The sequence below is a fragment of the Pan troglodytes genome, chromosome 5 (genome assembly GCF_028858775.2).
Source record: "Pan troglodytes isolate AG18354 chromosome 5, NHGRI_mPanTro3-v2.0_pri, whole genome shotgun sequence".
Lineage (NCBI taxonomy): Eukaryota > Metazoa > Chordata > Mammalia > Primates > Hominidae > Pan > Pan troglodytes.
Genome location: NC_072403.2, coordinates 76,303,929 through 76,325,523, shown reverse-complemented (window position 1 = coordinate 76,325,523; position 21,595 = coordinate 76,303,929). Strand labels below are relative to the sequence as shown.

At 32.9% G+C, this 21,595-nt stretch overlaps 2 protein-coding genes across 2 annotated transcripts in view; both read right to left on the bottom strand.

Moving 5' to 3' along the window:
- The window catches only part of LOC129144374 (protein eyes shut homolog), a 74,047-nt gene extending 60,672 nt beyond the window's left edge, over positions 1–13,375 (bottom strand). Inside the window, exon 1 of the mRNA XM_054686572.2 lies at positions 13,354–13,375. Within this exon, the coding sequence (XP_054542547.1) occupies positions 13,354–13,375 (22 nt within the window). The remainder of the gene's footprint in view (positions 1–13,353) is intronic.
- A 2,605-nt stretch (positions 13,376–15,980) lies between these two features.
- LOC129144373 (protein eyes shut homolog) overlaps positions 15,981–21,595 on the bottom strand; it is a 180,510-nt gene continuing 174,895 nt past the window's right edge. Inside the window, exons 8-9 of the mRNA XM_054686571.1 lie at positions 17,881–18,026; positions 15,981–16,054 (exon numbers count right to left, since the gene is read on the bottom strand). Coding sequence (XP_054542546.1) covers positions 15,981–16,054; positions 17,881–18,026 — 220 coding nt within the window. The remainder of the gene's footprint in view (positions 16,055–17,880; positions 18,027–21,595) is intronic.

Genomic DNA, 21,595 nt, shown 5'->3' with positions numbered 1-21,595 from the left:
GAGTACTACCTTTGGAATTTTTCTATCATTCTTTACATGATTACTACAAACGGACTTGCATGAGACTTTTTAAGCTCAGTGTTCTTTCCCTTTTGATTTTCCCCAGTAAATAATAATATTTCACTGTCTAAAGACTTCCGACTAAATACACTTAATTGAATAAGTAAGAGCCTTTTAATCCTTTAAACTGTAATTTGTTAATTAGGTAATATGCTAGAAATTGAGTTTTCTTAGATCTCAGTTGTGACTTCTCAGTTATCATTTTATCATACCTTACACTTCATTTTATATTTTATATGAAAGGATTCTCTTATCTACTTATCACTCAGATACATCAAGGGAGTGGCTCTATGTCTTGTGAGCTTAACAGAAATGACTACCATGTTCCATAAACATGAACATCTGTTCAGACTATTATAATCCATGCTCAGTTGTTTTTATTTATTCTGAATTAACTAAAAATACAAGTTCCTCAATCTCATCTAATTCTTTTTTGTTTTCAACAAACATGTTTTCAGCATGTCTTTTATATCTGGACCAGGGGATACAGGGAAAGTCCCTGCCCTCATGGAACTTTGTTCTCAAGGGAAGAACTAACAATCAAAATAATAAATGAGATATTACAAACTAAGGTAATGAATGAGAAGAAAATTTAAAAAAAAGATGACATAGTGAAGTAATTTGGGGTTATTTCATCGTAAAGAGTTCCCTTTTAAGAGAAAAAAAATCTTAGTTGAGACCTGAATAGAAGGAAATGGCCATGTGAAGATCTGAGGAAAGGATATTTCTGTAGAAGAAACATGATGAACAAAATCTCCAAAGGAAAATAGTGCAGCATGTTTGAGAAATAAGCAGCAGCTCGTGAACTTGCATGATTAAAGAGATAATGTTTTGATATAATGTTGAGAGACAAGCCAGAGATAAAGCAGATTATAAAAGGTCTTGAGAATTAGGTTAAGTTTTGACTTTATTCTAACAAAAATGAGAGGGCATTCAATTATTTTAAGTGGGGAGTTATAAGATCTTTTTTTCTTTTTTATGTAAGACAAGTCTGTAAAGAATTTATTGGAGAAAGGTAAGACTAGAAGTAAGGAGGTTGACTGAGAATATCACTGCAGTCATACAAAAAAGAGATGGCTATTATTTCAACTGAAGTGATTAACAGTGGAGAAAAAAAAGACATCTAAGATGGTCTTTTAAGTTAGAACTGAAAGGATCAGGCACTAAATACGAGGGTGAGAGTAAGAAAACAATCAATCATAGTTTCCATGTTGTTTTCTTAGATCACCGGATGGACAATGGTTTCTTTACACAAGATGAGTAGGAACATATAACACTGAAATTCCACTTTTAGGTATATACCAAAGAGAATTGAAAGCATGCATACACCCCAAATCTTACACATAAATATTCATAAAAGTGCTATTCATAACAGCTGAAAATGTGCATATTAGAAAGTGATTGTGAATACTCAAAAGTCACAGGCTTAGAAATTACTTGAGAAGAAGTTTACAACTTAGGGTGATCCTTGATACAGAGTCAGCTTACAACAATTAAAAAACTAAAAATAAACAAAAACAATTACTCCCTCCTCCCCCTTCCAAAAAAAAAAAAACAAAAAGCTGGGAAGTGGGAGAATCTGATTTGCAGATTTACAACATTATAAGACTAAAATATCCACTTTTCAACAAACATCACAAGGCATAGTGAAAGAAGGAAACAGGAAAAGATGGCCCATTGAAATGGAAACAAAAAACATAACCAACAGAACCTTCCTGAATAATACCTCGTGGCAGATCTACCAGACAACAATTTTAAAATAATTTTCTTAAAGATGCTTAAGAAGTAATAGAGGATGTGGAGAATGTAAAGAAACCATATGAACAAATTGGAAATATGAGTAAAGAGATAGCCTAAATAGGAACTAAGAGAAATTCTGGAGCTGTAAACTACAATAACAGAAATATGAAATTCACTGGAGGGACTTAAAGGCATATTTGAGCAGACCGAAGGAAAAAAATAGTGAATGTAAAGATAAGACAATAGAATTTATGAATTCAGAGAAACAGAAATAAATAAAGTTTGAAGAAAAGTGACCAAAGCCTAAGGGACTTGTGGGATACCATCAAGTGGACCAACATACACACTGTGGAAGTCTCAGAAGAAGATGAAAAGGAAGGGGCACAGAGAATGCTTGAAGAAATAATGGCTTAAATTATCTTACATTCGACTGAGTAAAGTAAAAAATATGAACATCCAAGAAGCTGGCTTATTTCGCTCAAAATTAAGTTTCTACGATTTTTCTGCTGTTGTGTGAATTACAATTATTGTGATTACACAATTATATAGACATCTAATAAATATCTTTTACATAATATTATTTGCATAACATGCTATTTGCATAATATTCAATGTTCCCATTAAGACCCTAATGGATATTTTAAGGAACAGGCCATCATTAAACTTTTTTTCTGCTAGGTTTTCCACAGTTGCTTCTCAAAAAAAAAAAAAAAATCTTGTTTTGGTCACAGAGTGGAAAGTACCTATAAATCTACTTAATATCCCTTTTGAAAAGATTAGGAGGGCATTGTGGTATTGGAGTTAAATGTCTCTAACTGACTACAGGTAACACATGTTTTCTTTTAGGCCTGAAATTAATGCTATGTTTATATAACTTCCTAAATGAAATACAATACTTTTGGGATAAAAATAAAAGTCATCTCTTGCTCTTAGAGAGGACAACAGAGTAAAAGAAATGTTCTGAGCTGATAAATAAAGGTAGGTAACTATGTGTGCTCTCTTGGAGTCAAAATTTTCTCTAAAGGTCAACACCATACTAAACACAATGCTAAAAACACAATTACTAAAATGCTAGTCAGCTCCTCCCGAACTCTGTACAAATTTTGCAGATGCAGCTTTGATTTGTTTTATTCCTCTTGAGAGAAGGTAGGTTTCACCAGAGTATTTTTGTAAATAGTAATTTTCCTTAGAAAATTAAATCTCAGATGTTTAAAGGTTAACAGGGTCTTTCTGTTATGGCTCTAAAGGATAAGCCAACCAAGGATTGACAACAAAGAATTTGAAAAAGAAGGCAACCATTCATTTGCCAATGAAAAGAGCAGAAGGCTGAGAGGTGATTATAAAAGTCTTTATCCAGAAATAGATAACTCTGGACAAAAGTAGCAAATGAAGGGAGTGGATATATTAAAGATGGAGAATCTTGTTTCTACTGTCCTCTGAAGTTATGGTGGTAGCAAATTCAAATTTATATAGTAGCCAGGTAAATAGCCTAAATAAGTACAGTTGACAACTCATATGAAAGGGAGAGTCTATGTCCCATCTCAAGGAGGTAATGACTCCTCATAGCCAGCCTGTTGTTACCAAAGTGAAATGTATGCCCAATGTTTACAGGTCTTCTACATTGTAATAAGAAGCAAAAATTAAGTGTATCATGTAATGATCTAACTTATAAATATTATCTCACCTTTATAAATTATCTTGCCCAACAAAACAGATCCAGACTATATTCAACCTGTGGGCCACATTTAGCAAGCTGCCTAATAATTAATTAAATGTTGAAAATCAATGGTGCAGTAAGTCAAAACTCCTATCTTCTGATGATAGAAAATCTGGCTGGCTGGCGATTTCTTGCTGAGGACATAGGATCCAGCCCAAAGTTTCTGACAACCACACATGGAAGTGGAGGTCAAGATGCAGAAGAAGGAGACCATCTCTTATAGCCCCTCTGCTTCCAGGGAGTGGTAGTTGACTCCCCTGTGCTTAGAGATGAGAAAATGTAAATCAATATCTCACCTTTCCTTACTCCTCACCCACTTTAAAGCCTCAGTTGAAATCTAGAGTTCCAGCATCATCAAAATTATGATAGTGAGAGTAAACACAGGAAAGCTAGATTATCTTAGAGTCTCAAAGGAACATAAACAGCATGAGTCAGGAAGTCTAACATGTTCTTTGCAATTCCCCCAGAACCTAGACAAGTTGGCATGTTGTAGGAGCTCCATAAATGGACCAGGAAGTATAACAGGAACTTCAGGAGTGCAGTCACACTTAGTAAAGTGTGACTTGATCAATATGCTCACATGATTAAATTTGTTTCAGCCAGATAACAGTGGGAACTGTTATGAAAAAGACTAAGAGATAAAATGCTAAAGAGACTAAAACAAGGTAAGATCTGTAAGGAAATAACAAGGAACTAAAATAGAGCATTGTATTAGACTGTTTTTACACTGCTGATAAAGACACATCTGAGAATGAATGGGCAATTTACAAAGGTAAGAGGTTTATAGGACTTACTGTTCCACATGGCTGGGGAGGCATTACAATTATGGCAGAAGGTGAAAGGCACATCTCACATGGATGGCAGCAAGCAAAGAGCTTGTGCAGGGAAACTCCCATTTTTAAAACCATCAGATCTTGTGAGACTTATTCACTATCATGAGAACTGCACGGGAAAGACCCATCCCCATGATTCAATTACTTCTCACCGGGTCCCTCCCACAACATATGGGAATTGAAGAAGAGATTTGGGAGGGGACACAGCCAAATCATATCAAGCAGTGAAATTAATTTTCCACTACAACACCAGAGGAAAGAATCCTTTCAAACATGGGAGACACTTTTATGTGAAATCCAAAAAGTTGATCCCATAGAAACAGAGAGTTAAAAGGCAGTTGCCAGAGGCTGGAGGAAGGAGCAAGGTGGAGAAAGGGGTGATATTGATCAAAGGGTACAAATTTTTAATTAGAATAGAGGAATATGTTGTAGTGACTTATCACATTGTATGGGTGCCATAGTTAATAATAATGTATTGCATATATCAAAATTGCTTAAAAATAGATTTTTAACATTCTCATTACAAAAAAAATTATCAGTTAGTGGGGAGATGGATATGTTCATTAGCTTGACTGAATCTTTCAACAATGTCTACATAACTAAAAAAACATCATATTGTGCCTCATAAATATATACAATTACTATGTGTCAATTAAAAATAAATAAATACATAAATTTTACAAATGAAAAAATAAATGTGGCACATTTTTTTCTTTTTGAATTAGAAATATTAGGGCCAAGATTTCAAATTGCAAATGTCTTCAAAGCTCTTTGCTTTCTAATGGATTATATTTCTATTTATTTTCCCCATTAAAAGCCACAATTAAATGGCCTGGTAGTACTTCAAAACTTTGATTTTTAAGTGTCTTTAAGATTTCTTTAAATTTGACCAGTTTGTATGAAACCACAGCACATTTCAGCTGAATAATGACAGTGCAGAAAGGCACTTTGTTACAGATAAAAATCATTGACTTTCGGAGATGCCATCGATAGTCATTTAGACTAGAATATTTCAGTCTCAAAAGTAAAGATATTTTCTCCTTTATAGGCAGCACATTGCATTTTACATGGTTGTTAAGATTTATAGATTCATTCTCTAGCTCCATAGGTGAAGTAATTTCAGACTCACATAACCAAAAGAGGTAGAATTTCATTGTATCGAATTCTCTTTTCTTCCCTTTCTACTCAATTAGTGAAAAATCTGTTTTTCAAATTGTAATGTCTCAGATACTGACAGTAAGGATTTCCATACTTAAAAAGTATGCAGTATGCTCCATACCTGGGCTTTGGGCACCTTCACTGGATTCCTTCCTGTTTTGATTTTTAAACTCACTATTTTAGTTTGGATTCTGCTGAAATCAGAACTTAAGATGGAGGCTTGTGTGCAGTAATGCATTTGGTAGATGATTTTAGGAAGTAAAATTGAGGGGCTCGGAACATGAAATCAGAGAATAACGAAGTCAGTAGAAGAAATCTTATTATGGTTACTATTTGGGCATTGACTAAATAATTACATAATGACCTTTAGAAAGTTAATAACATATAATCAGGATTATCCATAAGTAAAGCTGGTGATTAGAATATTTATAAATTACCTTCCATCCCTAGTTGTTTGAAGGGTGTCTTAGGAGCACTGACTTCTTGTATTTTGAGCCTGAACGTGCCTGTATGCTAAGGTAGTTCACATCGTGTATGAAAAGGTCCTCAAAGGGAGCAAAGACTTGATATAAGGAACTGCCATGATGAGGCGAGCTGAGATCACTCAGTACAGCTCATTCCAAATGCAGTACTGCTCATTCCAAATGCAACTGAAATCAGAGGCTGACCAAGAAAGAGGATATAGCCTGGAGCACCAGAGTCATTTGCTATGTTTACTGCAGGAAGTATCAAGGCCTGCTTTCTAGAAATATACCTGTAGGTCTGCCTCCCTCCATGTACTCTCTGATCTTCCCCATTCAATTGACCCCAATCTTCCAAGAAGCCAGTTGTGTATATTTTGCTTGGAATGTGCTTTGTACACTCAATTCTTACCTCAATTTGCACCAATTTGTGTGTGTGTGTGTGTGTGCTGAGGAAGTTGGAGAATTAAAATGTTCGTGCTTTGGGACATAGGTATTAGGTGTGCTCTTCATAATAACTTTGCCAGAAAGCCCTGCACTTTGGGAATTATTGAGCTTTTGTGATTACATATGGCAATGTAATCTTGTATTTTGAGTTCTCACTTATGGTTAGAACTTCAGTTGGGTGCTCCGGGCTATATCTTCTTCCTTGTCCAGCGTCTGATATCAGTTGCATTTGAAATGAGCAGTTCTGAGTGGTCTCAACTCACCTCATAATGAAAGTTCCCTATGTAAAGTGCTCGCTGAGTCTTTGCTCCCTCTTGAGGGTCTTTTTCTATACATAGGAGCCATCCATGTATAGAAAGAAACTATGAACAACTGAAGAAGAAGAAACACTGAATAACTAGGAATAACAACCACATCAGAGCCTAACACATTAAATCATCCAATAACTATAATTTTTGGTACCACTGGTCTTTAATTAGGTCATTCTAATTAAAATGTTCTTACATAATTTGTTCTGTAATGTTAAAAGTGTATTTTAATGTTCTATCTATTATATATAATTTATCTGAGGCCAATTACTCTAAAATATGTGATGCCCTAGAAAACTAAATATAGGTGGATAATGACCTATAAATATATGATAATTGATGTGTTTTTAATAGACATTACTTAATCTCAAATCATTATTATCTTATTTTGTAGAGTATAAAAATTAACTGCTTCAAGATTATTTTATATTATATAAAGAATCACCAATGATAAAGTTACTTGTCTTAATTTGCTATTGGTTTCAATTTAGAAAGATTTATTATGAGTTAGTGAATAATATAAAAAGTCTAAATTTTGTGTTTTACTTCACCTCTAGATTTACTATAAAGAACAATTTTACTTTGTAATATTACATCAAATTATATCCTATCTGAATTTAAAATTAATGTTATATACTCACATATATTGTATTTTAATTTAGAATGAACCTGATTCACAGGGTTGTAAAAAATTCTCTAGATTGTTTGCCACAGTTTCAAAAAGTCCGCATTTTAAAAGTCAGAATTTTATTTCTTATTGGTTACTAATTTTTTAAATGTTTTTTATTGGCAGCATGAGAAGAAAATTAAAAGAGAAAACACTTTATGAAAAACTATAATCACTAAGCAGTTATATGTGTTAACATTCAAAAAGTTTAAATTGTATACAATTAAAAAATTAACTTACTTGAAGTGAAATATGATTTTATTTTAAAAATTTTTGTGTGCCTTTAATGTCCTAGGCACTCTTGTAGGTGCTGTGATAAAATAATGAACAAAAGAGAGAAATTCCTGTCTTCAAGGAGATTTAATTCAAGTAGTAAGAGAGAAAATAAACAGTTAAGTGACAGACTTATTAGGAAGTGCTAATTGCTAGGAAGGGAATAAAAGGTAATTGAATAGAGTGACATAGTGTTATTTTTATATAATGTAGGTAGGCTTGTAAGAGAAACTTCTATACAAAGCCTGATAAAATAATACAGAAAAGCATGCTATCGGAGGGAAGTGATACACACCCAGATAGAATAGCAGAGGCCAACACTGTGGAATTGAGGGAGAAATTAGATTAGAGAGGTAGCTAGGGGCCATATTATACAGGATTTAGCAGACCAATGTAAGGAGTATGTGCTTTGTTCAAGTATTTTGGGAAGCTATGGAAGATTTTGAACATGGGAGTGAAGTGATATGCTTTAATTTTAAAATGATCACTCTGGGTGCTAGATAGTGAATATATTTTAACATGAGAAGAGGGAAGATGGAGACAAATTAAGATGTCATATTTCAGGCAAGAGATGATGGGGGCTTAGACTAGGATCATTGCAATATAGGTTGTGAAAGTGGTTGAATTAAAATGTATTTTGAAGATGCAGCCAATGGGATTTGCTGATGGACTGCATGGAGATGTGTGAGCAAAGAGTTAAGAATAACTCCACAATTTTGGCCTGAGAAACTGGGTAATAATGATGCCATCCACTGAGGTGGACAACACTAGGCAGAACACAGTTGGAATAAATCCTCAGTACTAATCATTCTAAGGTATTATATGGATACCTGAATGAACATGTTAGTAGTTATTTGGGTATATGAGTTGAGAGTTCAGGGGAGACACAAAGATTCATAGAACATATTTGGGAATTATTAGTATATTTATGGTATTTTTTAAATGGTTGAAATTCCTCAATCAGTGAATATATCTAAAAATAGAAATAATGACGATCTAAACATTATGGGATCCACTAATAGTAAGAGAAAACAATGATGAAATTGATAATTGCGGAAAGATGGAGTAAAAATTTACAAGGTATTTTACATAAACAAAATAGGTAAAATGCTACTGATGATATGACCACAATGTGGAAAGAAAATTTGCCTTTGAATATGGCAATGGAGAATAATTAGTGACCTCCAACAAGAAGAATATCATTTTAATCTTGGGATTAAAGCATGATTGGAAGTGGGATTGAAAGAGAATAGGTAGTGAGGAAATGGATATTCAATAGACAGCAGGTTTCATAATTCTTTTTTTTAAACAAATCGAGTAGTAGTTTAACACTTTTTACACATTGTAGAAAGATTCAAAAACAACATGAGGAAGAGGTAAATATTTATTCATATGCTGATAGCAAGTGATATAGTATGGAGAGAATAATTTATGCTGGAGAAAATAAATGCAGGATAAACTTTCCTTAAAAATAAATGAGGCTGGGTGCAGTGGCTCACGCCTGTAATCCCAGCACTTTGATAGGCCGAGGCGGGCAGATGACTTGAGGTCAGGAGTTCGAGAACAGCCTTGCCAACATGGTGAAACCCCATCTTTACTAAAAATACAAAAATTAGCTGGGTGTGGTGGCGAGCACCTGTAATCCCAGCTACTTGGGAGGCTGAGGCAGGAGAATTGCTTGAGGTGGAGGTTGCAGTGAGCAGAGATTGTACCACTGCACTCCAGCCTAGGCGACAACAGCAAGACTCCATCGGAAAAAAGAAAATATGATAATAATAATGGAGAGAATCCATACAGCAGTAGGGCAGTAGGGTTGACAATAGACAGGAATGTGGAAAAACAGAAAATGTAGTCTATGAATGCAGATGCATATAGTTTGGTAGTTGTTAGTGCGAAGATAAAGAAGCTTTCTTCTGATGGCTTTTATTTTCTCAGGGATATAAGAAACAAAGACAATTGAAACTGCAATAGAGAAAGGATTGATAATGGTGTAAAAAGATAAAGCTAGACTAGTAGGCTAGGATACTCGGAAATTCAATTGATTCAGAAGAAGTAGGATTGTCAGGCAGCACCAAGGGCTTTCTTGAGATTTGTGGTCAAGAAATCAAGGTAAGAACATTCATTCTCATTCTCTCTCTCTCTCCCTCCCCCTCCTCATAATTTTTCTCTGTGTGTGTTTGCGTGTGTGTGTTTCTTTAAGCACATGCATTTTTTTTTCTGACAAGTAAGAGTGATTTTAATAATGAGTCCTATAATGTAGGCTGGGAACATGGGAAATAAGGATTTTTTTTTTTTTTAACAAGAGTCAAAATTGGCAGCCTGAAAATAGCATTAATGAGCAATTCTTGGAAGACTTGTATTTTCCTACTCACCTCTTCAGCTAATGTCATGCCAACCTCTTGGTCATTGCTCTGTGCTTCTTTCCTGCTGCAACTTCTATTCTCCTGGTGTTTATTTTGCCCTGTGCTAGAAACTGCATTGATATTTTACTCTCTAAAGTTCCATTAACATGCATTTTTGTTTGCATTATAGAATTTCATTAAGGGTTTGAAGAAATAATTTAGAGCACAGTAGAAAAAATAAGTTGAATTTTATGTGTTGCCCTTTTAGCAATTTGTTGGCTTTTTTGAACAGAACTATCTAACTGGCCCTTGGGTTCTGCCTCACCAAATCTTGTCAAATCTATTTTCTCACTGTGTATGTCCTCACCTCTATCTCCACCTATCATTTCCTATGAAGGGGAAAAGACCCACCAATAATGACATTTCAGCTTTCTAAAATACAATAGCTGGCTTTGATGCTCACTCACAAATAGTATCAAAATCACCAGTTGGGCATTCCCATTCATTCAGATTTTTCAGTTAGCATTTTGGTGGTTCTCTCTTAGACATTAACTGATATTCAAGGATTTTCTCATATTAAAGGGATATCTCTAAATAAATAGATACATAAACAAGAAAATAGCACAGACACACAGAAAAAAAGAAATTTTGAAACACTGAGGCAAGGCAGGAAAAAAACATACAAAAAGCTTCATAAATATTATTTTAGAGAAAATATAAGATATTTTGTTTGTGAACATTGCAGAATGCACTAAAAATATTAGGTAAGATAGACAGTTTTGGGGAACTGAAATGAAAGCTAAATATTAACAATGTAATAGAGGCACTGGAAAAGAAGATGTAAGTAAATCTTTCCTCAAATGAGCAAAAAATAAAATTAGAGAGGATATTGATATAGTTACAATATTATTAACAATGACTTATGACTAATAACATTTTTGATATAACTATGTGGGGAGGAAAGAGTAAGAAAACATATTTGGTTAGGGGGATAGTGATAAGCTAAGTTTTAATTATCCATAGAAACAATTAGATATGTGAAACACAGAAGAGAAAAGTTCAAGAAATAGTAGTATAATTGTACCATTTAGAAATATAGAAGTAAATATCAGAAGTATTAAGAGTGTTGAAAGAAGTTGCTTCTGGAAGCAGGTCTGCTGTGTTTTATATTATTCTCCCACGTCCTCACTCCTGCTTTATACAGGCAAATCATACCTTTTCCAGAGCTGTCGCTGGTATAACACCTCTTTCTTCCTAGCGTCATTATAGAATTAGTTACCTGATTCTGTAACTGTTAAGCATAGTCATTGCTAAACACAGGGCCCTCATTACACATAGGTGGAAAAAGCAAAGCGTTTTGAGGAATCTGTGAATTTGTAAGTCCTTTAAAATCAGATTAGTCTTTGTACATTGTATATTTTTTTCCTAATACCTCAAGACTGCAAGACTGCTAACTATAGCTAAAATTCTGAGGTGCTTCCCCTATTTAATTTATGATATGATGGTGCTTTTTTATATAATTGTATATACATCCTATGAAGATTCTAATGTCCCATAGACATATCAAAGCTTCTTTTTTGCTTTACTCTCTTCTTCTAATTATTCAATTACATAAAAATATAAGTATCAGTTAGTAAGGAACTATTTCATCTTTATATGTAATTAAGTGTAATTTTGGTTCTTGATCTCTCTCTACCTCTCCCTCTCTATACACATTTGTACATCTGTGTTTGTACCAATATATTATAGGCATCTTGAACACAAACCTAATCAACTTTTTCCGTAGCTTTCCCTTAATGTTCCATTTAAATTCACTTCCCCAACTCCTTACCTTCATCCTGGACCCCATAATCATTTGTTTTTAATTTCTTTTTAGAATTTTTCCTGTGGAAAGTTAATACCATATAAGGCAATTAAGCTATTATATCTCATATATATCTATATATACATATTTATATATATTTATAAGTTTGTGTTTATATTTTACACACATACTTATGTATAAGAGATTTTATATATATATACACACACATATATTTGTATACACATGCTCTAGTATGTATATTATACTGGCCTTATTTTATATATTATGTGTGTGTATAATATATAAAATAAATGTGAATAAATTTTTTTTTTGGTCATAGCTTTCTGTCTGAACTTTGAGAGTTAAATCCTCCAACCCTTCTAGGAAGTAGTATTGCCAGTCTCTGACACGCCTGGCCTGAATTGATGCCTGAATCAATTCAGAATTTACTACATCTATTGAGACACTTTGTCCATCCTGATTACTGCATAACAAGTTCACCTTACGTCTCATGCTAGTGCATTAATCCAGGTGCAAAAACTACCCCCTAACAATTGTATGTGAGCTGGGTTTTTGTACCCTTATCATCATTTTTTTGACATTAAAAAGAAAGCTCATTTCTTTCAATATGAGAAGCCTAAAATAGAGTTAACTGAAAGTCATACACATGAGGACAAGTTATTGATTGTAGTGGCAGGAGACTAAGTGCCGAATGATGTTGTATAACAGATTCACTGTGCCAAGTGTAAATGTCTGGAATATCATCTGTGGGAAAATTCAACTTCTTATTTTAGCCACTGTATTTTAATATTTTAGCATTTTTTTGTTAGCAAAGGTAATCTTATCTGGATGAATATATTCAGTTATACATTTTTTTCATATCTTTGGAAATATCTCCGATTACTTTACATATTTAGTTGGATTTTGTTCAATATCTCTTTACCGTAACATAAGCTCCTTTAGGGTAGGGAACCTTCTCTGTTATGTTCACCAGACTTTACTGAGAGTTTTCAACAAGGCTTGGGATGTAAGAGGCACATACACATTTGTGACATTAGCAAATAGAAAATGCAATTGCATTCTGCGTCCATTCATGGTTATAACTCAATAAAATAAGATATTGGCTATTAAAATTTGCATCTGGATAGTAAATCTAGAATATAAATCTTCAATGTAAACTCTGTAAGTTTTATTCCTTCTTTGCAATTGTTCCTCTTGCCATTTAAGCTGATTTAAGGGCTTACTTAAATAAACATTGTTTTAAGAAAAGCCAAGGACAGTCTATAAAATAAGTTAATTAAAAGTACTATTAATGTTTGTAATTCAATGATATAAATATCATTTTTCAAAGTGCAATTTCAATGTGTAAGATCCAGCTTTTGATAAAAGAGAAATGGATTTGCGAGTTCTAAGTGATAAAGGCAATTTTATAATGAGGTTTTGGATTTCAAATGAGGATGAGACAGCTTGGACATAGTAAGCAAAGCCCATGGAAGAGAACATGGACATCAAGAGTCTATACCAGTACACAGTACCCACATACCAGGGGCAATGTCTTTCTCCATTGCGTCCAGATTAAACAGAGCAAAAGAGTGACGGATCTCTGAATAAAAAAGATATTCAACTCTGAAACTGATATAACTGAATTTTGTCTTGAAAAAGTCACACATCGACTTGGCACATTGACATTTTCTTCTGTTAGATGACATTTTACCCATACATTATATGGAATTCATTATGACACAAATAACATATATTTTTGCACATTTGAGTTGTGAAAGTGAATTTCAAATCTTGTCACATAAGGGAAAAGTGGTTGAGCACAATTCAGCTGCCTGTTTAATGTAGCTCCTGCCTACATTAACAGAAAAAGGAAATGGTAAATGCTATGTTAATAATGTTGCTGTCGTTGACAAAAAGAAATGATTACTATTAATCTAAAGCTAAATATAATCAAATACCAAATATTTTCCTGAATGTTTATATCTATAGACTTATAGTTATCAATCAAACAAAAAATAAACACTAAACCCTTTGTGTTTAAATTATTACAGATGCATAATATGTAATTAGAAATTTGAAGTTGCTTTTACATCTTTTATTTCCCATTCAATTAATTATCTTTATATTCTATTTTAATATATCTTGTTAAACTAGGAACTCAGCTGACATATTGTACCAGAGTAGACTAAACTTTGATGGAGAGAAGAGATAAAATGGTGAGCAAGCAGATTTGGGGAGTCTCCTCAGATGAACTGATAATTAAATCAGAATTTCACAAAACTCTAAGTTCGGTGGATAAAATGGGTGATATAGAAGAAAATAACAGAAGCCAAGAGTCTAAGAAAATATTCCTATAGAAAGTTGCATCTGAGTTATGGTATGAGGATCAGTACTTGCAATAGGATAAATCGGATATTTTAGGCAGCAGAAACAATATGATAATAATATCTTTACAATAACCAAAAATGTACAATTGATCAATTGTCCATATTTTCCCAAACTATGCTTCTTTATACATGTACTCAAGGCAGATTGTTTTACTTCTTATGTAGATTGGGCATTTGGCAAAAAATGTATTCAGAAGACAGCTTAGTTATCTCAAGCAGAAAATATTATAACTGAATATAGTCATATGTTTGCATGTGTATATGAAACATATCCAAGAAAAAATGTGCATTGCTTTGAAGCAAACATAATTATATTTTATTATTCTGAATTATTGAATTGCATATGTTTTCTACATGGCATTATTATCAAAGTTATTATTTCTGAGATAGGACTTAGGCATTTTAAAAATATGTATACTTTTCTAGTAGATATATAAATATTAATATAGATATAAACACAAATGTAGACATGACTACATGTAATCATATTTAAAGTCCTTAAGCACAAGTTCATAAACTTTTATCTACAGATTAGTAATATATAATCGTGTCTAGTTAAGAGGAGACTTCTTGCTAAATGAGTGAATATTTTAGAAAGCAATATACATTTATTTATATTCATCTTTCCTATATTTAAATCACTAATAATTAAAACTCAAATTCATAAGCCAATATTCTTTAGGAAAGACAAAGTTAGACAATACTGCAAATCTACTGATAAACTGATTTATATCTTTTGCAAGATAAAATGTAAGCCTTTGATTATATGCCATCACTTGTGTACTTCCTGTTCATTAAAATCAGTCAACTCACTACGTGTGTAAATTTGGACTCTATTTGTGATAGTGTTTAATTAAAAATACTCTAGATAAATTAATTATAGAATGGCTTTAAATAGTCAACTTTGTAAATGTTTATTATCTTCTTCCAATTCTAGATACCACAAGTCTTCATAAGAATAAGAACCATGTCAGCCTTGATCATCACAAAACCTCAACAGCTAATAGAATACAAAGCATAAAATGAAGAAGTATCGAGTTAATCACTGATAGCCTGTGTACATATTATTTAATGTGTTCTTCAAAGAATGCTCTGATTTAGATAATTAAGAATCATAAACTTTCCTGGTCAGAGTCTTGAAAAATTTATATCCTTAATAACTTGGTTAAATGTATTCATAGGTGTAGGCAAAGCTAAATTTTTCTGAATAATATATTTGGCTACCAAATTTTAACATATTTAATATTGTATTTAATGTTATTTTATCTTTCCTCTCTATCACTAATACCATTACATTCAAATTTTGTTTTTTTCTGATGGAGCAAAGCTAGAGTAGAAATAAAACTGGAATTAGAGAGGGATGTGTATTTTGGTTCCGGCTCTGTCACTACCAGATGTATGATCTTGAAAAATATACAAAAGTATAACATCCTTGTGTTTTAAAGTTTAAGATTCTTTAAGTAAAACCTTGCAGTGTCATGACTCTCTTGAAATGGAACAACCTAAAAATGAATAGATTTGAACATCTCACAAAACAGTAATGCTTTAGGAGCCTTGAAAAAAAAGATTTCCAGAGAAGGCTAAGAAAAATAAATGCTATTAAGTGTCTGAGAATAAGAAAAACTTTATCTGTCCATGTATGAAAGAGAAGGTCAATTTGAATGTCAAAAGAGCATGTACAGAAAAACAAATACATGTAACTTTCTTGAGGGGGAAAACTTCTTTTTGAATGTCCAGTCATGTATCTTTCTTGGTTTGAAACCAAACTGTAACACATATTTCATAATATTTTTTCTATATTCAACTGTAAATTCTGAAAGTGGTACACTTTTAATTTCTTATCTTCCAGTGAACCTAAAAATGGACATGTGAGCAGTTTTGCTCAGTGACATATTAGCAGGTTTTGATTGTTATTCTAAAAAGGTTCTCCTTACAGAAAGACTCAATACAGTTAGCACCACTCTTTTCCCTTGACTCAAGTGTAGAAATAATGACTTAAGTCATTGCAGCAGCAATTCTGAATGCATGAACCTATAATCATGAATTAAAAACTAAGAAAACCATTACCTCATCCTGGTACTGTCAAGTCACTGGACCAACAACCATTAGCTGTCTCCCTACAGAATTCTTATTATATAAGAAAAAATGAACCCTATCTATTAAGGATAACAATTAATTGAGTTTTCTTTTACTTGTAGCTGTACCAATATGCAAACATATATTAAAACATCTTAAATCATGTGCCACTGGTAACATCTTAGATAATATCATTTTAAAACAATGCTAAATACCATATTTTGAAATGAAATTAGAGATGTTATCAAAAGAAAAATAAAGAATATGTTAATCTTTCAAATGTTGATACATTGAAAATATCAGAGCAAGGTGTTATAACAAATAATTTTACAAAATGTGTTTCTTAGTCATGTTGAGCTCAGTGTGTTGTTTCTTATTTTAATACTTCTAGCAGCAGTAACAACAACAAGGTGAATGGCATTGCTGAGTGGATATATATGGTTCTACATTGATAGCTCAATAATTTTGAAGATAATGGGCAATGTGAAACTTAGAAAGTAAACTGTTTTATATTTGAAATTTAATGTTTCTTGTATATTATATGTAATGAACTTTGCAGAAAATGATACTTTTTAGGAAATATTAACTTAATCTGATAGTTTTTGTGTATATGAGATTTGTTACCAAGATTACCTCTGAAGCCATCAAGATTTCTCAGGAAAGACACCTTCATATTTCTTTTTAAGGTCACGTAACTTTCTCTCACCTTTTGATTACTTATTCTCTGGAAATACTTCTAGTTCCTTTCCATTTTTGCTTGCCAATATAATTTCCATGTGTCTAGTATTTTATCCCCGCTGGCAGAGAACCTAATATTAGATATATTTAACTACTCATCCCTCAGGATAGAAATCCATATGATTTTAGTGCTGCACGAATCAGATGTTAATAAACTGAGATTTGAGATGTAAATACATTATTGTAATCTCTGTGGGAATTGTGTGAAAAAATAAATATGAAACAAAATAACACAAAAACTATATTATTGTTAGTCCCATATCATTAATACTAGTATGCCAAAACTAAAACAATATAGCTTTTTGTATTTTGTAAATGCAATTTCTCACCAGAAATTTAGAGGGCTAATGCCTCTACCTTCTATAAGCTCCCTGATGACTTTTGCCTTTATGTTTGGATAAAATTTATGTTGTGAAATAATTGATACTGACAGCTAATGCCAATCTTCTTTTGCTTTACGTTTAAATTCACAATGGCTGTCTTTTTTATGTAAATATTTTTAATGCTAAGCATATTCTAGAAATGACAGTTTTGTAACAGATATAATAATGTTATTTCTGTTAGATTATCCATACAGAAATACTTTTTCCTATACTATAGCCATGCAAACTTACTAAAGATAAATTTACTGTAAAAGATAAAAATGTAAGATAACTTAAAATCTAATCTTAGGATTTAATAAATTGAAGATAAAACACATAATTTTACTTCTTATTAATTTCTTTTATAAGAGACAAATTATCTCTTGACATTTTTGCCCTGTTTGCATCTGGCAGGTTATTTCAGCTTTTGGAGTATAAATATGAGGTTTCTATTTGCTTGCAGACAGAAATATGTTGCTGCACACGGGACAGATATGGATTTACCTGTATAACCAGGGGCACAGAAGCAGTTGTATCCATCAGTCCTGTAGACACAATTTTCTTCATCTAGACAAGGTGAGATTTTACATTTATTTACATCAAGTTCACAGAAGGGCCCATGGTACTCAGGTTCACAATTACAAAAAAATCTGGAGAAAAGTGGAGAAATGAGAAATAGCCATGTAACAATGATAATCATTTATTATACATGATTCATATTTATATTTTAAATTCAAGACATTCAACTTAATTGAAATAAATAATATATGTATTTCATTTTTTTCTTTGAAAAATTATAGCAATTCCCCTTGCAAAATTTTGTTCCGCTCAAATGTTCTTTATGTGTGAAATTTTGAAAAACAATGTGTTGGGTAAATAATTACTGTAACCTGATAAATGCTAGTATCAAAATATAGATGAGTTCATGTCCTTTGTAGGGACATGGATGAAGCTGGAAACCATCATTCTCAGCAAACTATAGCAAGGACAAAAAACCAAACACCGCATGTTCTCACTCAGAGGTGGGAACTGAACAATGAGAACACATGGACACAGGAAGGGGAACATCACACACCGGGGACAGTTGTGGGGTAGGGGGAGGGGGAGGGATAGCATTGGGAGATATACCTAATGTTAAATGACGAGTTGATGGGTGCAGCACACCAACATGGCACATGTATACATATGTAACAAATATGCACGTTGTGCACATGTACCCTGAAACTTAAAGTATAATAATAATAAACAAACAAACAAACAAAAAATAATTTCCAAAGGAGATATTAAACTGATCGAAACTGTATACTTAGCAAAAATATCTCTTCATAGTTTTTCCTTTTAGAAGTCTAGATAAAGAAGCTTTAGCAACTTTCCATAAAATGTTTTTGAGCTAGATTTCTATTTAGATTTTTTAGGAAACTCTTCCTAATTAACTTCACTCATCATTTTATAACCACAGAAGTCTAACAGTCCCCATGCTCCTCCTTTTACTTCTTCAACCTACATTAATTAATTGAGTGCCAGACATTAGTCATGTACCTATATTCAAGTGTAAATTAAACTAGAGCTTGCTTTTGAAAGTCTCAGGAACAGGACAGGAATACACATATGTAAAAATTACAGTAAATACACGTCAATTGAGACACGTCCTGTTAAAGCATGGGTAACTGCTAGACAAGAGGTGACAGAAAAGGTCTTACTCAGTATTAATAAAGAAGGAGCAGGATCAGTGTTTTAAAATTCTGAATATGAATGAAAACATGCAGTATTTTTCTTTCTGTGCCTGGCATATTTCATTTACAATAACGTCCTCCAGGATCATGTATGTTGCTACAAATAACAGGACTTCATTCTTTTTCATGGCTGAAGAGTATTTCATTGTTTATGTATACTACATATTTTTTATTCATTCATCTCTTAAGTAAGTAAGCCAGACAGTAGCGGGGAGGGGATAGGAAAGGTTGATTGATGGGTGCAAAATTACAATTAGAAAGGAAGAATAAATTTGGTGTTCTATTGCACAGTACGGTGACTGTAGTAAACAGTAAGGTATTGTATATTCAAAAGAGCTAGAGGAGAAAATTTTGAATGTTTGCACCACAGAGAAATGATGAATGTTTGAGGTGATCTCTATGCTAATTATCCTGATTTGTTCATTACAAACGAATGAACAAATGTGCTGTAATACAATATATTATGTGGTATAATGATACAATGTATTCATGTATCAAAACAACACAACAAAACAACACATAAATACATCAATTATGTGTAAATTAAAAATAAAATTAATAGAAAAAGAAAGAGTAAGGAATCTTTGTATCAGTTGGACAGAAGGCATTAAAATGTCATGTGCAATGGGATACTGGGTGAAAGAGTAGAGTATTTCCCAAGAGCTCTTCATGTGACTAGGGAATTGACTATAATCACCTTTTTGGAGTAACACTAATCCAAATACTAACTTCTTGAATTTTTGTTCAAATAGTCAAACTGTTTTTCTCCATCTTATTCATTTTGCGAATATCTCCCCATCTAGTGAGAAGTAATGTAATGAATCTGCTAAATGTCTTACTAAAATCAAGATATGTTTGTTAATAATACTGTCTTTGCTACTTTGTGTTCTCACTGAATTAATGATGATTCCAAGGAATCACAGAATAGAGAGAAATTGGACACAGAATTCTCAGAAATAGCAGTGAAAGGTATCTCAAGAAATGATTTGTTTCATATTGACAAATTTAAAAATGTTATATTACTATAAAAACAATGACTTTCATTTCAATTTATGTATTTCTTTCATGTACTTCTGACAGTTCTATTATATTTTTAGAAGCTTCAAAATCTACTTTGTATTTTGAAATATTGAATACTAGAAAATTATTTGGTGATATCTTGCTTTTTCAGTGATTTATGATAATCACCACCAATTGTTTCAATTTTTTTTAAATAGTAGTTTACTATTTAATTTATAGAATTTTCTCTCTCTCTCATTTTGAAAATCAGAAAATCATAACATCCCTTGTCTTTTGCTCCCCAAATTTTGTTTTCTGTGATTTTAATTATCTTAAATATACTTACTTACTTGTTCCATAAGTTAATGGGAAATTTTTGTGAAATGTCTTTTTGTCATGATGAAGATGTGGGTTTTGCTGAGTATTAACTTTTTTTTGTCTATATAGTTGTCTTGAAGATACATGAAAAGATTCAGATTTTGACACCTACCCAGAATTCTTGTTTTTTCAATTATGATTTCTTTCTGAATTTTGCCTTTTGAAACCTGTTAGTTTTTACTAAATGTTATTGTTGCGGGAAGTCAGGGACCCCAAATGGAGGGACCGACTGAAGCCATGGCAGAAGAACGTGGATTGTGAAGATTTCATGGACGTTTATTAGTTCCCCAAATTAATACTTTTATAATTTCTTATGCCTGTCTTTACTGCAGTCTCTAAACATAAATTGTGAAGATTTCATGGACACTTATCACTTCCCCAGTCAATACCCTTGTGATTTCCTATGCCCATCTTTACTTTAATCTTTTAATCCTGTCAGCTGAGGAAGATGTATGTCGCCTCAGGACCTTGTGATAATTGCATTAACTGCACAAATTGTAGAGCATGTGTGTTTAAACAATATGAAATCTGGGCACCTTAAAAAAAGAACAGGATAACAGCAACTGTTCAGGGAATAAGAGAGATAACCTTAAACTCTGACCACTGGTGAGCTGGGTGGAACAGAGCCATATTTCTCTTCTTTCAAAAGCAACTGGGAGAAATATCACTGAATTCTTTTTCTCAGCAAGGAACATCCCTGGGAAAGAGAATATGCGCCTGGAGGTATAGGCCTATAAATGCCCCCCCAAGGTGTGCCCATCTCTTATGGTTGAGACTGCAGGGGTAAAATAGACCCCAGTCTCCCATAGCGCTCCCAGGCTTATTAGGAAGAGGAAATTCCTGCCTGATAAATTTTGGTCAGACCAGTTGCTCTCAAAACCCTGTCTCCTGATAAGATGTTATCAATGACAATGGTGCCCAAAACTTCATTAGCAATTTTAATTTCGCCCTGGTCCTGTGATCTCACCCTGCCTCCATTTGCCTTGTGATATTCTATTACCTTGTAAAGTACTTGATGTCTGTAACCCACACCTATTTGCACACTCCCTCCCCTTTGAAAATCCCTAATAAAAACTTGCTGGTTTTTGCAGCTTGTGAGACATCAGGAA